Source organism: Limanda limanda, chromosome 16, assembly GCF_963576545.1.
Source record: "Limanda limanda chromosome 16, fLimLim1.1, whole genome shotgun sequence".
Classification (NCBI taxonomy): Eukaryota; Metazoa; Chordata; class Actinopteri; order Pleuronectiformes; family Pleuronectidae; genus Limanda; species Limanda limanda.
In genome coordinates, this window is record NC_083651.1 from 5,991,909 (window position 1) to 6,006,430 (window position 14,522).

The 14,522-nt window shown below is 43.9% G+C and overlaps 3 protein-coding genes across 3 annotated transcripts; all 3 read right to left on the bottom strand.

The window, feature by feature from the left end:
- Nucleotides 1–121: 121 nt before the first annotated feature.
- LOC133022053 (gamma-crystallin M3-like) lies at nucleotides 122–1,541 on the bottom strand. The gene is made up of 3 exons (XM_061089068.1): nucleotides 1,533–1,541; nucleotides 1,208–1,474; nucleotides 122–394 (listed from the first exon to the last, which is right to left on the bottom strand). The coding sequence occupies exons 1-3, from the start codon at nucleotides 1,539–1,541 to the stop codon at nucleotides 122–124; spliced, it is 549 nt and encodes a 182-aa protein (XP_060945051.1).
- A 1,344-nt stretch (nucleotides 1,542–2,885) lies between these two features.
- Nucleotides 2,886–4,533, bottom strand: LOC133021683 (gamma-crystallin M2-like). Its single transcript, XM_061088636.1, has 3 exons — nucleotides 4,522–4,533; nucleotides 3,537–3,779; nucleotides 2,886–3,161 (listed from the first exon to the last, which is right to left on the bottom strand). The coding sequence occupies exons 1-3, from the start codon at nucleotides 4,531–4,533 to the stop codon at nucleotides 2,886–2,888; spliced, it is 531 nt and encodes a 176-aa protein (XP_060944619.1).
- A 487-nt stretch (nucleotides 4,534–5,020) lies between these two features.
- Nucleotides 5,021–7,802, bottom strand: LOC133022242 (uncharacterized protein C2orf80-like). Its single transcript, XM_061089277.1, has 8 exons — nucleotides 7,755–7,802; nucleotides 7,593–7,674; nucleotides 7,402–7,484; nucleotides 7,015–7,105; nucleotides 6,778–6,855; nucleotides 5,787–5,874; nucleotides 5,524–5,630; nucleotides 5,021–5,221 (listed from the first exon to the last, which is right to left on the bottom strand). Exons 1-8 carry the CDS (start codon nucleotides 7,793–7,795, stop codon nucleotides 5,153–5,155), a joined length of 639 nt encoding a protein of 212 aa, XP_060945260.1. The 5' UTR covers nucleotides 7,796–7,802; the 3' UTR covers nucleotides 5,021–5,152.
- Nucleotides 7,803–14,522: the final 6,720 nt, after the last annotated feature.

Genomic DNA, 14,522 nt, shown 5'->3' on the forward strand with positions numbered 1-14,522 from the left:
CAAGCCCTCCAGACGCAGAGAGCAAGAACAGAACTGAAAACACTTGAGCACTGACGCCATTTTATTCAGCGTGTGAAACAAGGCAAAGAGGAGACACTTCACAAGAACCGTTTTTCCGTCTTTAGAGATCCGCGAGGCGCCGGACGGAGCTGATCCTGGAGCTGTTGCCGTTCCACTCGCTGAAGCCCTTGTACTCGCCGGGACTCAGGTAGTAGTGGCGCCCCCTGTAGTGGGGGTGCTCGTACAGCAGCCAGTGGCCGTCCATCACGTTGCAGGAGTTGAAGTTGGACAGACGGAAACGGTCCATGAGGTTCGGGCAGTCGTCCGTCAGCTCCATCATCTGACCTCTCATGTCGAAGTGCTCGTACAGCTTCATCTTGTAGCTGCCGCGGTGCTGTGGGGGGGGGGGGGGAGGTCAAAGGGTCACAACCCGGGAAAGTGTTCCCTAAAAGATCTTTGTGCCTAAGAAATAGGTCAACATTTTGCAAGAAGATTGATTCCATACATGGAGGGGCTGGTTATCTTAGCTTAGAATTAAGACTAATTAACTAATTAAGTGTTATAAATGTGTCCAAACCTTGAAATACTTGAAAACCCCTAGAATCTATTCGTTAGTGGACATTTTCACACTTAGTTTAGTTAAAATAATAAGTAAACTTGTAAATTAGCTTTAGAGGTGCTGGGACTCATGTTTTGTTGTCGTTATGCTAAGCTAAGTTAACTAGCTGCTCTAACTCCAAACTAGAAAGTGTACATTTAAAACTCTTTAAACCAACATGCTAATACAAGTTAGGCAAAGTGTACTCTTTATAACTTGGATGGAACTAAAAACGTGTGTTTAAGTAGTCGGTAGAGACCTTTCAAACCACAACCCCCGACCCGACACTTATTCTGAAGTTCAACTTCCTGTGTGATCGTCTTTCACAGCTATGGCTGGATATTCTTATATATGACACATTTTTATGTACAGTTATAAATACCCATAATCCGTTTTCAGACATTATATCTATGTGCAGACATTAGCCAGAGATCTCGTCGTCTTTATAAGTCGACGTCTTTGTGGGCGTCTTCTACTTGTAGCTTATGTCACTCGAAGTTATTAAAACCTTAAAGTACAGTGATCGGATTCAGTCTGAAACGTTAAATGCATGTAATGATTTTAGATTTGAGATGTTTAATAAGCATGTTATGTCACCAAGCTCCTCACCGTGGGAATCATGCGACAGGACCTGACACAGTCGTTCATGCCGCTCGTACCCAGGTAGTCGGAGTAGTCGCCCCTCCTCATAAAGAACTGGTTCCCGGTGAAGCCCTGGCGGTCGTAGATCATGAACATGCCGCTCTCCACCCGGATGGAGCGGCAGCGGCTGAACATGGAGTTCAGGTCGGAGCAGTCGCTCATGCACTCATAGTGAGGGCCTCCGAAGTTCCTGTCCTCGTAGAAGATGATCTGGTGGAGCAGAGGAAAGAGAATCTGTCTCACTCGACGAGTCCCACAGACACAAACACCGGTTGGACATCAGAACACAAACCTTCCCCATGTTGGATGCTGCTGTGGGTCAATCCTCTGGTTTTGTCCTCTGAACGCAGCCTCCATGTTTATATACCTTCCCCTGTGTGCGAGCTGTGTGTGTGTGTGTTGTTATTGTGACGAGGCCTGGTGTCAGCACCGACCCTACAGGAGGCGTCCTACTCCTGTTTGTCACGTCCTCTGTCTGAGCTCAGCTTCCAGCAACAGCCACCGCACAGACAGGAACTGGAACCATCAGCCAATCAACTCTTTCTCCATCTGGTTTTCCAAAGGGACAATTCACTTCATTCAAGACCCTGACACAGATATATGAATTCATAACTCCAGATAAATGCCTCCTGAATATAGAACTGATTTTTATTGTGTGTGTGTAGTAAAACACCTAGTCTGTGATGATGTGTGGAATTCTCACGATGTGGATTTCATACATCAAAACTGTTTATTTCCCTAAACACTAAATTCTGAATCCGTCTTGTTATTAGAAAGTGTGGTTGTGTTCAGCAGTAAAGATGAGGACTGATTCATGATCTGATTCAAACAACAGAAGTGTTTTTTACTGAGGAGGAGTTTGATAAGGAAAAGCACAAATTGTGGTTTAACATTCATCGCCTGACAAACCAGTTTCTTCATGGAGGAACTTAAAGACCTGGATACTGGTCTCACTCAGTAAAAGATCACATGGTGTATGATGAGCATGAAACATAAGCAGCCACATGTTTTTATTTATTTGATGTTATATAAAATAGTTTGTGTAACAGACACAACTTGGCGGAAGGTTGTGATGTGTCAGGAAAGAAGTCTTTACATTTTGGTATCATGGGGCGTATCCAGGATTTTATTTTCTTTTACTTTAACATTGGGAAATTGGATATTTAGTTTTTGACATTTTCACTGTTTCCCCAGAGAATAACTCATGGATTTAAATAGATTAAAATCCTCCCACTGTCCAAAGACATGCAGTTTGTAATCAGGTTAATTTAAGACTGGACTATTGATGTGATGTGAGAGTGAATGGTTGTTTGTCTCTGTATCTATAAGTGTTCAGTCATTTGAATTATGAGCTCGACTGAGTCATTCTGGTGAAGTCATGAAAAACCCAAAGAAAATATCAACTATAATAAAATGTTGCGTCCAAAACGACCTTTGAGTTAAATCAGTCAACATATTTATTCACAAGCAGAAACAAATAGTTTACAATAGATTCATTTATTCAGCTTTTTAAAACAGTATCATGTTGATCTCAATGAAACATCCCACTCCACATTATCTCATCACCAGTTTCCACAAATAGACCTTAAGAGAAGTTACTGGGTGTAGTTTTTTTGAATGAATCTAAAATATAAATAAAATCAAATTAGAACTCTGTGATTCTGCGGAAGGAGCCGGTGGCGGCGCAGGTGGCGCCCCAGTCACTGAACTTGCGGTACTCCCCGGGCCTCATGAAGTACTGGCGCCCGCGGAAGTTGGGGTGCTCGTACAGGGTCCAGTAGCCGTCCATCACGTTGCAGGAGTAGATGTCGCGGCTGCGGAAGTGATCCTGCACCGAGTCACAGTCCTCACTGAACTCCATCATCTGGCCCTGGAAGTTGGGCCGCTCGTAGATGCGCATGCGGTACGGCCCCTCGCTGGTCTGCAGGAACATGGCGGAGGAAAATTTAAAAATTTGGGCGCCATCAGAGAAAGGCAGCCCTCCTCCATCGCCCTCTAGGGGGGGCTGTGAGGGCTGCTCTATTATGTTCTAAATTTACGAACAATCATCCTTCATTCATTTGTGACAGTTTCACATTTAGACGTCAAATTTCTTGCAAATTTTACAATTAATCATACTTTTCCAATTGTTTGTGTCGGAGGATAAGTAAAAGTTTTCCTTTAATTTCTAAGAACATATTTATTATTCTCAGCCTCATGCACACACAAAGATACAGAATAACATTGAGGCACTTCCATCTTCTTCATCATCTATCAGTGTCCACACTCTTCATCATGAACTCAAACATGAACTCACATAAGAGAAGGTGCGGCAGGAGCGGATGGTGTCGTTGTAGCCCATCCAGCGCTGGTAGTCAGGGTAGTCTCCTCTGGTCAGGACGTACTGGTAGCCGGTGTAGTTGGGCTTCTCGTACAGGACCCAGCAGCCGCTCTCCACCTTGATGGAGTTGCAGCGGCTGAAGTGGGGGTGCATGTCAGGGCAGTCGGAGTCGCACTCATAGGAGCGGCCCTGGAAGTTTCTGTCCTCGTAGAAGGTGATCTGAGTCCAGGGAGGAGTGAGGACCACAGGTTCACACTCAAAGCTCGGTTCAATGAACATTTCAATTTGAATCCACAGTTTAGTTGCTGCAGCATCAAGTGCCATTGTGGACACATATTAACACATATATATTAACACATATATTATACTGGATTACATTGCATATTGCAATTTGACACTGTTCACTGTTTTGCATTTCACTTTTTATATCTTTTATATATTTTTATATGGATATGTTTATTTCCAAATAAATGTTACTTTGTATAAATGTTAGAAAAAGTGAGTAAATTATAAGTAAATAGTGAGTAAATATACATAGTTTTTCTTATGAGTGTTGTATTTGTTGTGTTTTTATGTTTCTCTGTTCATTGTGTGCACCAATAACCAGAGCAAATTCGAGGTAGGTGTAAACCTACTTGGCAATAAATACCTTCTGATTCTGATTAAATTGAAATGAGGTGAATTGAATTTGTTTGAAGCCGGTAAACGAATCACAGACAGTTTAAACTGTGGTTGAGCCACTAGCTGATCCTTCCTCTTACATTTGAACCAGTTTATGTTACGTTATTCCAGTTAAAGTTGCCGTTTTAAAGCCCAGAGCCACAAAGGTTTCATTCCAAACTCCAGAAACTTTGCAAATCTCCCTCGTTCTTAAGTGAAACTGCAGTAAAAGCTGCACTGTGCTGGTTCAACATGACGATGCTCCATCACGACCAGTGATTATAGTGAGAGAGTCTCTTACCTTACTACTCATCATGCAAAGAGTGCTGGAGCCAGTCGCCTACTGAATATCGGTGGTCTCACAAAGCAGCACCAGAGCCGCGCTATATAAACCTCAATCAAAGGCTGAGCAGATCCCACTTTAGCTGTTTTTTCAATGAACAGGGATTTAAATCTCTGGCATCGCTGCCAAAAGTCTTGATCCTGGGCATAGAGCAAAAATCCCTGAGTCATCAGAGCAAAAGTCCAACCAGGCAAATTACTGACCGGCCGTGCCCTCTTTATTGATATGGACGTCACATGCACACGTTTTTATCCACTAATCCATCATCAGCTGAATTAAAGTTTGCAGCAGAATGTCAGCGGTCATCACAAAACAACTCGGCCCGGAGCTGGTGGGGGGGGGGGGGCACTGGACAACAAGCAGAACCCGACAGAAGAGAGAGATCAATGACATTTTACATCATTATCATTTATCAGGTTATCAAACACAATCACAGCAAAGAAACAACTGGTCAATAAGCATCTGAGGGTTTAAATCCCAGTTTGTCACTTCAGTGTAAATCAGACACTCAGAGTCAAGACAGCCGAGAAAACTTCCTCAGAAGTGAAATGTGATTTCCAGACTGCAGGAGGCGCTGCTGAGGGCGAGGTCAATCCTGCAGGGACTCCTGTGACCCCTCATAGGGCCCAGCCCCCTCCTCAGGTCCATCACTACTGTTCTGAGAGGAGGAGAGGAGAATAGAGGAGAAGAAACAAGAGGAGGAGAGGAGGAGAGGAGAATAGAGGAGAAGAAACAAGAGGAGGAGAGGAGGAGAGGAAGAGAGGAGAGGAGAGGAGAGGAGAGGAGAGGAGAGGAAACAAGAGGAGGCGGCGTTAGATCCACATCCTCTAGTGCTTTCCCATCGTTTGTGGATTTAATCAATCAGACAATCCATTCATCACTGTCTTTGGTTTATCTCGGCTCGGACCCTGGATGGACAGATGAAATGAAGACAGATAATAAAAAGACAAAGATACTCACACTGAGGAAGGACTGAGACGAGGAGGAAGAGGAAGACTGAGCTGAAACTGGCCGAGGCGTGGCGCTCGCCTTCGCCCTCTCAGAAAGCCATCGTTTCAACTTCTCGTCTACAACAGGTAGAGTATAAAACTATGAGACTTTAAGTATAAAACTGTGATGAAGTGTTGTGGTATGACACTGTTTGGCCACTAGGGGGGCACAAGCTGACAAAGACTTCATTCCACTGTATTAATTAACTGTGTCTAATCCTTCTTTAAACTCACTGTGCTTCTTGGAGTGGTTCACTGCCTTGTAGGAACCCAGCATGGCGAAGGGATGGTAGGAGAGAGGGAAGGGACAGACGATCGAACCCTGAGGGGAAAATAAATATGAAACACTTCCTCGAATGTTTAGATTAAAGGGACTCTTACCTTTGTTGCATTTGAGAATTACAGCACATTCAAATCATCCCGCCTTCCTCCAATGCCCCACCCCCTCGTTCCCATCCGCGGCGTTTTTTTGAAGAAACTTTATTTACAAGCAGACTTACAATATACTGCCTCCGCGCACGCACGTGAGTTTTTGTTTACCAAAGCAATGGATTCGGTAAGTTATATACATTTACATTCACATATGATGACGGGCCCGAATGCGCCACAAGAAGCAGACGGAAAACCTGCATGTCCATGCAGCAAACAGACAGGTCTGTCGGCCAATAAGGTCCTTCGGTCCGAAGAATTTTATTGGTTGAAGTTTTCACTAAATATTATGAGAGTGAAATAATTGTTTGTTTTTACTCCTGGTGGGTCTGTCTTGCATTTTAGAGTGTCATTACCTTATTAATACCAATTTAACCTTATCCAAAAAAAGTGCATAAAAATGCAACAAAGGTAAGAGTCCCTTTAAGATTAAGATTAAGATACATTAATTGTCCCAAACACATGCACAGACATGCACAGGCACACTCATGCAAGGAGGGAAATTTAACCTCTGCTTTTAACCCATCTGGTGCAGGACACACAGAGCAGTGGGCAGCCATGTACGGCGCCCGGGAGCAGATGTTGGGGGAGTAAGGTGCCTTGCTCAGGGGCACTAGACAGGGTAGGGAGAATCCTCTTGGATTTTTGGACAGATCAATCCAGGTTCGTCTTTTTGTTGTTTCTCCGTGGAGTCGAACCAGAGACCTTTTCTGCCCATAGTCCAAGTTTCTGCCACAAGTCCAACGCCGATAAGACAAACAGTTTGTGTGTTTCTTATAATGTGTGACACTCGTACCTTGGATTGCTGGCTGGGATACAACGCTGCTGGTTTACACTTGTACAGATCCAAGATTTCCTCCACAGGCAAACTGCTCTGAAACACAGGTTTCGAAACTTCAAGATGAAGAAACATCTGCACATTTCTTTCCTCCTCATTCCCTCTTGGGACATTTAAATGTATTTCTTATTATTGAACCCTTACTGGGACGTCAAGATTGAATAGAAACTGCGTTCATGTATAAAAAACACTCACCATAATAATGCCAGCAAACGACGACAGGATCATGGCCTCGCGCTCCAAGCGATTAGGATACTGGGAACTTCCTGAGCTGTTTGTTGCTCCACTGGTAGAGAGAAGTCATATAATGTTCATATCAGTGGAAAAATCAAAGACTCGATGCTGGAATCATAACAGACCGTTTTCATATTTCTGCCTTAAAACAACTGAGAATAAAACCCTTGTTCATTTCTGCTGTGTTTTAACATATGAACAGGTATAAACCTCTGACAAGCGCAGTTTAAATTTCATCTTTGATTAAAACTGGACATTTGTGCCAAATTTTGTGGTTTAATAAAAACAACTTCATTCTGCAGTAGTAGTTTTAGTTTTTAAGAGTAATTTAAAACAAAAGCAGTTTACATGATGTCACTGTGGAGCACGTCCCTTCCTTCTTCCTTGTCCAACCACCAGAGGGCGACACTGATCGCAAGATCATAGTGAGCCTGAAACAAATAAAAAATACAGAAGTTGATTTGAGTAAAACGTTGAATTATCTGTTTTAATTAGATAATTGCTGGTTTAACTAAATTAAACTGAGTGCAGTTTTCCACCAGGTCATCCAGCATGGTGGACGAGCCCTTCCCCTTGGGATCGAATGATTTCTCTCTGAGTTTCTGTCCGATGTAATCACCGCTGTTCAAATCAGAGGAAATCAAAACCTGTTATTATGAAATAAGATTCATGTTATTTTTCTTGAACCTCTGTCGACTCACATAAGAGCCTCAACGTCTCTCTTCAGCTGCCGAGCCCCCATTGTCTGAATGAACTCGTTTCATGTGACTCCTGCAGACGACAGGACAAGATTCACCTATGTAGTCCTCCGCGTTACCATGGTGATAACTAAGTAGACAATGGATGTGAAAGTGGAAAACAACTAGTCCAGACAATATCGTGCAGTACATAATCATTAGATTATATTTAATTTAGAAAATGAAAATGATTCCTGAGATGTCGTTATCAATCCCTTGTGTGGAAGAAATGTAATTGAGGTTTGATATTTTACAGTAAACCCTAAACTTTATTAAAAATTACTATTAATAAAAAAGAAGACATTAATACCACCACAAGAAAATAAACACAACATAAATGTGCATCTTTTCTACATCATTTATTTAGATCAAATTAAAGTTTTTATTTCAGCAAACATAGACTCAGATACTGATGTGTGTGTGTGTGTGTTGGTGCCATTAAACACAACATTGTTAACAGTGAGACGGGTTAGTTAAGTGCTGGGTTGTGTTGTCACGTTGCCAAGACGTGAACCTGACACTGGTCAGTGAAGTCTCAACAAAACACTTGAGTAAAGAATAAAACTGAATCCTTCCTCTTCTGTGCAAGAACAACTTTAATGAAAAGAACAGGACAACAACTCTAGATGAAAAGACATTATCATGTAAAACAAATCAAACGGTCTGTACTCACCACCGTCCCGCACGACCACAAACCGACGCACAACAATACCTCAGCTCACGTGACGACACAAAACCCCGAACACGCTGCGCTCGTGCAGAAGTGAATCTGGAAACGTTTGAGGAACTGGAGCCTTTCCCCGGGACGTGGCTCAGATTTCTCAGCTGAATCATTCATGAACGACCTCGTGTCAATCTCTCTGACCCACTAACAACCACACAACACTGGAGAGCAAGTGGAGACACAGATACGGATCGGGTTCGGCTGCCAAGAAACTCGCTTTTAAAAAACGCGTTTAAAAATTCTCATGAGAAAAGAAACCAGATCAAAGAAATTAAATAATCAGTCGTCCAAGATTAATGCTTCTAGCTTCGGCTTTGCTGTGGTCCTCTTCTGCTTCTTCTTCTTTCCATCTTTAAACACCGGGGAACTCAGAAACTTGGTGTCGGTGAATTTATCTCCACGTCGGATTTTGCTGTTGAGAATTGAAGAATAAACATTAACAGTTACTCACGGTGGTTTTCCGTCGTGATCGGGGGGGTGAAAGGAGGTTCCAGACGTCCTCACCTGTTGATGGACGGCTCCTTGTAGCTGACGACACCCTGACGTCTCCTGGTTCTGCCGCTGTTTGCGCTGTCTGGGGTCATGATGGTGTTAATCAGAGATGATAAGACTCTTCCTGCTGCAACACACAATCAATCAGAGCAAAGTGGTTCAACCTTCAGTCTAAAATCCAAAGATTCTCATTTCACTTTCATTTACGACAGGGAAAAGGCTCAAATTCTTACATTTGTGAAGATGGAACCAGCAAATATGAAATGTTCATATAAAAACTAGGGCTGGGCAACGATTAAAAGTTTTAATCGCGATTAATCGCATTATTTCCCTGATTAATCACGATTAATCGCATTTGTATACGCAAAATCCAATAATGAATGAAAAAGTAGTGTATAGCGCAATTTTATTTTCAATGTTCTGCCATATGAACGAAACCGCATAACATTTGTTGTGCAAACACTTTTAACATCAGCATTTAATACAGTAGCAGTTAAATAAAATATTCAGTGTAAATCTCAACTTAACAATGTTATCAAAGCAAATACAAAATTAAAGCTCAATGCCACTGCCAGGGCATTAATGTTATCCTCTTCGTTATGAAAAATGTATACTCCTCCCTGCGTCTAACGTAGTCTGCCGAAGCCTCACTCCACTCGCTGTTTCGTTGAGTGATTTGTTGATATCAACTGTGTGTTTTGCATTCAGGTGATATTTTAGACTGGAAGTACTCCGGTGATAAGAAAATTCACCTTGGCAGTGGCTACAAATAACTTTGGTTCTGTCGACTCCGCCGTCTGGAAGAACTTTAAAATGAAAATGGCCATGTAAAAGCTCCGTACCCTTATCCATGGTTGTTTATCCGCCAATTATTTTCTTTTTTCCAGTTCCGCAGCAGTCAGCAACAGACTTTCATAAAATAAAAGCCTGACTTTCACAATAAAACAATAAATAATCAAACCTGAGTTAATGCGAGTTAAAATAATTGTCTGAGTTAAATAAGTGATGAGTTAACTCGATTTTAACTAGTTAACTTGCCCAGCCCTAATAAAAACACATCGCTTATTGAAATAAAACTGATTAATCAACTTATTGCAGCTCTAAGCACATGACTGTATGAGGAGGAGAGTTGATGCCACACCTGGAGGAGCTTCAATCATGACAGCAGCCGACTCCGCCCTCACGCCTGGCGTCTCCCTCTTCGGACTATCCAGGAAAGACCCCCCCTCAGTGTTTGGGGTGCTGACGTCCATGTCCAACCACGGCGGCACCTCGTCCACCAGCAGGTCTCCCAGAGTCTGACGAGCCGCCTCATCCCTGGCGTCCAGCGTGGGATCGTTGGCGTCCGACACGTCAGACTTGGTCGTGATGTCTCTAGTTTTCCGCCTGAAGACGACAAACGTCTCCCTTGGATTCCTATTTTCGGTGAGCGCGTGCAGCTTGGATTTCGCTCTGCGCTCTTTTATTTTGGAATCCGCCCTGGACTTCGACTCGGTGGGTTTTGAACCATAGAAATGTTCAAAGATGTCCACGTCTTCGCTGATGTTCCAACGCGAGTCGGCCTCTTGCTCTGATCGCTCTTTGTTTCTCTCAGGGTCGTCGGTGGCGTCCGGGAGAAAACCCAACGCTTCGTCCTCAGATCTGAATCCCTTGTTGCTGTGGCTGCTTTTCCTCTTCTTCTTCTTCCTCTTCTCCTTTAAAAGGTCGTCACCCTCCTTCCTGCGTGGGGTCTTCTTCTTGCCGGATCGCCCCCCCTCTTCTCTCCTGGCTTTTTTAGGTTTCTGAAACGCCGTGTCTGGAGCAGCATCTTGGTGCAGGAGCAAAGCATCGTGGTTGGCGTCGCTGCTGACGTCCTCTCCATGGCTCTCAGACTCCTGGGTGGACAACCAGGGGCGCTTACAGGAGCCTGGTGTTTCCTCCACAAAGGCCTCGCCGCTGTGCCCGGGTGGATTTGATTCTGACTGTTGCCGAGCGACGCCTGCGTCTGTGGCGGTGGACGGTTCCTCTTCCTCGCGGGTGAAGGATCCTGTCGGAGGAAGGACATCGTCTTCAGCGGCTTCTGGTGACGCCATCGAGACGACAAACGTGCCTCTGCATTTCGATTTGTCACGCTGTGCCGAGTTTGTCGGGGTTTGGATTTTGCTCTGAGGTTTCCCGACGCTTGGGTCCGACACAGGAAGAATGACCTCATCTTCACAAAGCTCTTCATCACTCTGAACGTCCTCCACTTCTTTATGAAGCTGTTCCCATTCAGACCAGCCGCTCTCACCTGTGTGAGACGCTAAAGGCAAAGCGGAGGAAGACGTCTTGACGATGGAAGACACCCTCCTGCTTCTGGTCCTCGACCTCCTGCACGTGATTTTGGACACCGTGTTTTCTGCCGCATCTTTCTCTGCGTGTTCTTTTACACTGTGTCTCACTTTGTTGTCGGGATCTCTGAAATAATCGTCAAGATCCGAAGAGACGGTGTCACCGGACTTTGTGTTTTGTGAGGGTTTTGATTTGTACTTTTTCCGACAGCTGCCAGCTTCGAGTTTGCTCAGTTTGGGAATGCGAGAGGTGCTTGTCTTTTTGGGCGACTCACCCTGAACTCTGAGTTCCTCTGGTCTGTGGTCGTCGGTGTGTAACTCGGAGGAAACAGGCTGAACCTCACTCATCCCAGAATCTGCAGAGTTCTTCTCTCCAGTATCTTCAGCCGCACTCAACCCAAAGGCTTCTTCCTTATTCTTCTTGCGTTTCATTTTGCTGGAGCTGCCGTGGTTTTTCTTGGCCTTGGTTTCCACGACGACTATCTCCGGGTCGTCGCTCTGCGTCATCTCCATGGTCCCATTCAGGAGCACGGTTTTCTCTTGTTTGTTACTCTGGTTCCGTTCTGGTTCAGTTGCCGTGGCAGTGGAGGCTGGTTTGGATGCTTCACATGTGCTGGGACGTGAGGAGGAGGCTCGACCGCTCTGAGGACACGGGAGGGACTTCATGTCGAAGGCCGACTGAGAGAACATCATCGACAGCCGCTCGACTTCCACGCGCAGGCTGCTGGACGGGCGGGAGGCTCCGGCCACCACGGCTTGAATACGCTGAGTCACTCGCCTCTTCTCAGCTTCTGGATTATCGATGGGAAAAAATGGATAAGTTCAGTAAAAACACAGAAAACACGTGAAAGAATATCAGAGTCCCAGTCTTTAAAAATAAACTCTGGTCAGTATCACACGGTAGATCACTGTAAAATATTAACCACTCAAGCTTTCAAATGAATATCCCTCTACCTTTGTTAGCGTCTGTGGACTCTCTGGGTTTGTTGTGGAGATTTTCCTGCATGCTTTTTTCCGGCAGATTCGCTGTAACGTTTTCACCGGGACTCAACAGATCCATTTCCATCTCCGGGCGAGGAGGAGACTGATCTGTGAGACTGAACGAGGAGAAGAGTGAAGCAAACAATCGAGACAGAGCTGCAAACACCACAAAAGGGTTATTCGTACAACAGTATTTTTCAGTATTCTCACATTTCCACTGCAGGATTTTCCTCGTTGACGTCATTTAATCCGTTCTTGTTCTCCTGAGATAGTCTGGGAAGATCCTGTGGACGGTGAATACAGAGACAATCACAGATCATGTCACGCGAAGAAGAACATTTCAATACTTATCGAGAGGAATCCTTACACTGTCGGAGAAGAGGTCGGACACCATGTCGAAGTGCTCCAGAGTGTTTGTATGGAGGTTTTTCAAGATGAGGAGCTGTGACAGGAAAACAAGATGAACACAATCAGAACATTTATCAGGCCGTCTGTGTGTTGTAACATCACCTGGATCCCTCAGAGGTGGTTTTATGTTAACTACAACAAACCTGTTCACGTATTCTCTCTATAGCCTATGTCAGTCTATGGTTTGGCTTTTCTTAAATCGTCTTATCAAACCCACCAGTTTCCTGTCCTTGTATTTCCTGGTGGCCAACTCGAAGCACAGAGCCTCCACTTGCTTCTGCAGATACACGATCTCCATCTCCAGCTGCCGGCTCCGCTCCTTCTGGGCCTCCAGAGCCAGAGCCAGGGCCTTGTTGTTGGTCTTCAGAGAAACCTTGAAGAAGGACGACGTGTCTGGTGGTGTGGTCAGGAAGAAGGATCACAAAATCAGTTCTTAAATCGGAGAATAATGAAACATTCTTCATCTTTGATTGATTGATTGAATATTTATTTAAGCCTCGGAAGACACATTGAGGGATAAGACCCTCATTTACAATGGTGCCGAGGGTACAATAAAAAAGTTGATACATTAAAAGTTAATACATTGAATAAATAGGAATGAAATAAATATGCATATATATATATATATATATATATACACAGTAATACAAGGTATAAAACAATTCGTCAATAAAATTCTATGGCCAAGTCAACTAGCAGTTACAGTCCCTGCAGGAGAAGTCAGCTGTACATGAGACCAGACTCGAGAACTCTGTCAATGAAACAAATGAGTGCAACTTTAAAGATTTTTGGACCTCATTCCAAATGTAGGGTGCCTTATAGCAGAAAGCTGTCTTCCCCAGGTTGGTCTTAACACGAGGCAGATGTAATGAAAGCCAGCTCTGGGAGCGGGTATTGTGGGTATTACAATTCCAGCTGATGAGAGAGGAGAGATAGAGTGGCAGTAGCCCAATGATTGTTTTGTAAATATAAATCTTCCAATGACCATCCCTTTTTTCAGACAGGGCTGGCCAGCCAACCTTGTTATAGAGAGTACAGTGGTGTGTGCCATAGCGGTCTCCTGTGATAAAACGCAGAGCAGAATGGTATACAGCATCCAGAGATTTCAGTGTGCTGTGGGATGTATTTCCATAAATAACATCACCATAATCTAAAACTGATATAAAAACAGACTCAATAATGCGTTTTCTGGCTTGGAAAGTGAAACAGAACCTATTTCTAAAGAGAAAGCCCATTTTTGTTTTTAGCTTTTTTACGAGTTGACTCACATGTGGTTTAAAATCGAGCTTCTCATCAACCCAAATGCCTAGGTACTTATAGCTGGTGACCCTTTCCAGAGTGGTACCATTTCTAGAGCAGAGTTTTTAAACTGTTAAAATCAGTGCTTCTAGCTTTAGTAAAAAGAATCCATTTGGTTTTGGCACAATTCAGGACTAGCTTCAAGTCACTTAATTGCTTCTCTAGCATGTGGAAGGAGAGCTGCAGTGTATTTATAGCGGAGTCAATGTTGGAGGCACTACAATACAGAACTGTGTCATCTGCATAAAGATGGTTTGTTTTTTTAAATGTGGTCAAATGAAGGATTTCTGGAACATTTGTCTTCCAGAGTTCTTCTTCCACATATGAAGAAGCAGAAGGACATTCTCCGGGTCAGAACCTGGGCCGAGCAGCAGGAGGCAGAACATACTAAAATCATCTTTATCTCATCTCTGTAAACTGCTGTGGACTCACTGAGGATCTTGTTCTTGATCTTTGACGCTGCAGCTGACGTCTGCTTGGACGCTTTCAAAGGCGGCATTGCAGTGAACATGATCGATG

Coding starts and splice junctions, on each gene's coding strand:
- LOC133022053 (XM_061089068.1), bottom strand. Junction 395..1,207: donor CCTGTCGCATGATTCCCACG/GTGAGGAGCTTG, acceptor CCCCCCCCACAG/CACCGCGGCAGCTACAAGAT.
- LOC133021683 (XM_061088636.1), bottom strand. Junction 3,162..3,536: donor CCTGCCGCACCTTCTCTTAT/GTGAGTTCATGT, acceptor ATGTTCCTGCAG/ACCAGCGAGGGGCCGTACCG.
- LOC133022242 (XM_061089277.1), bottom strand. CDS start 7,795: ATGGGGGCTCGGCAGCTGAAGAGAGACGTTGAGGCTCTTAT. Junction 7,485..7,592: donor CCACCATGCTGGATGACCTG/GTGGAAAACTGC, acceptor TATTTGTTTCAG/GCTCACTATGATCTTGCGAT. Junction 6,856..7,014: donor CGTTTGCTGGCATTATTATG/GTGAGTGTTTTT, acceptor CCTGTGTTTCAG/AGCAGTTTGCCTGTGGAGGA.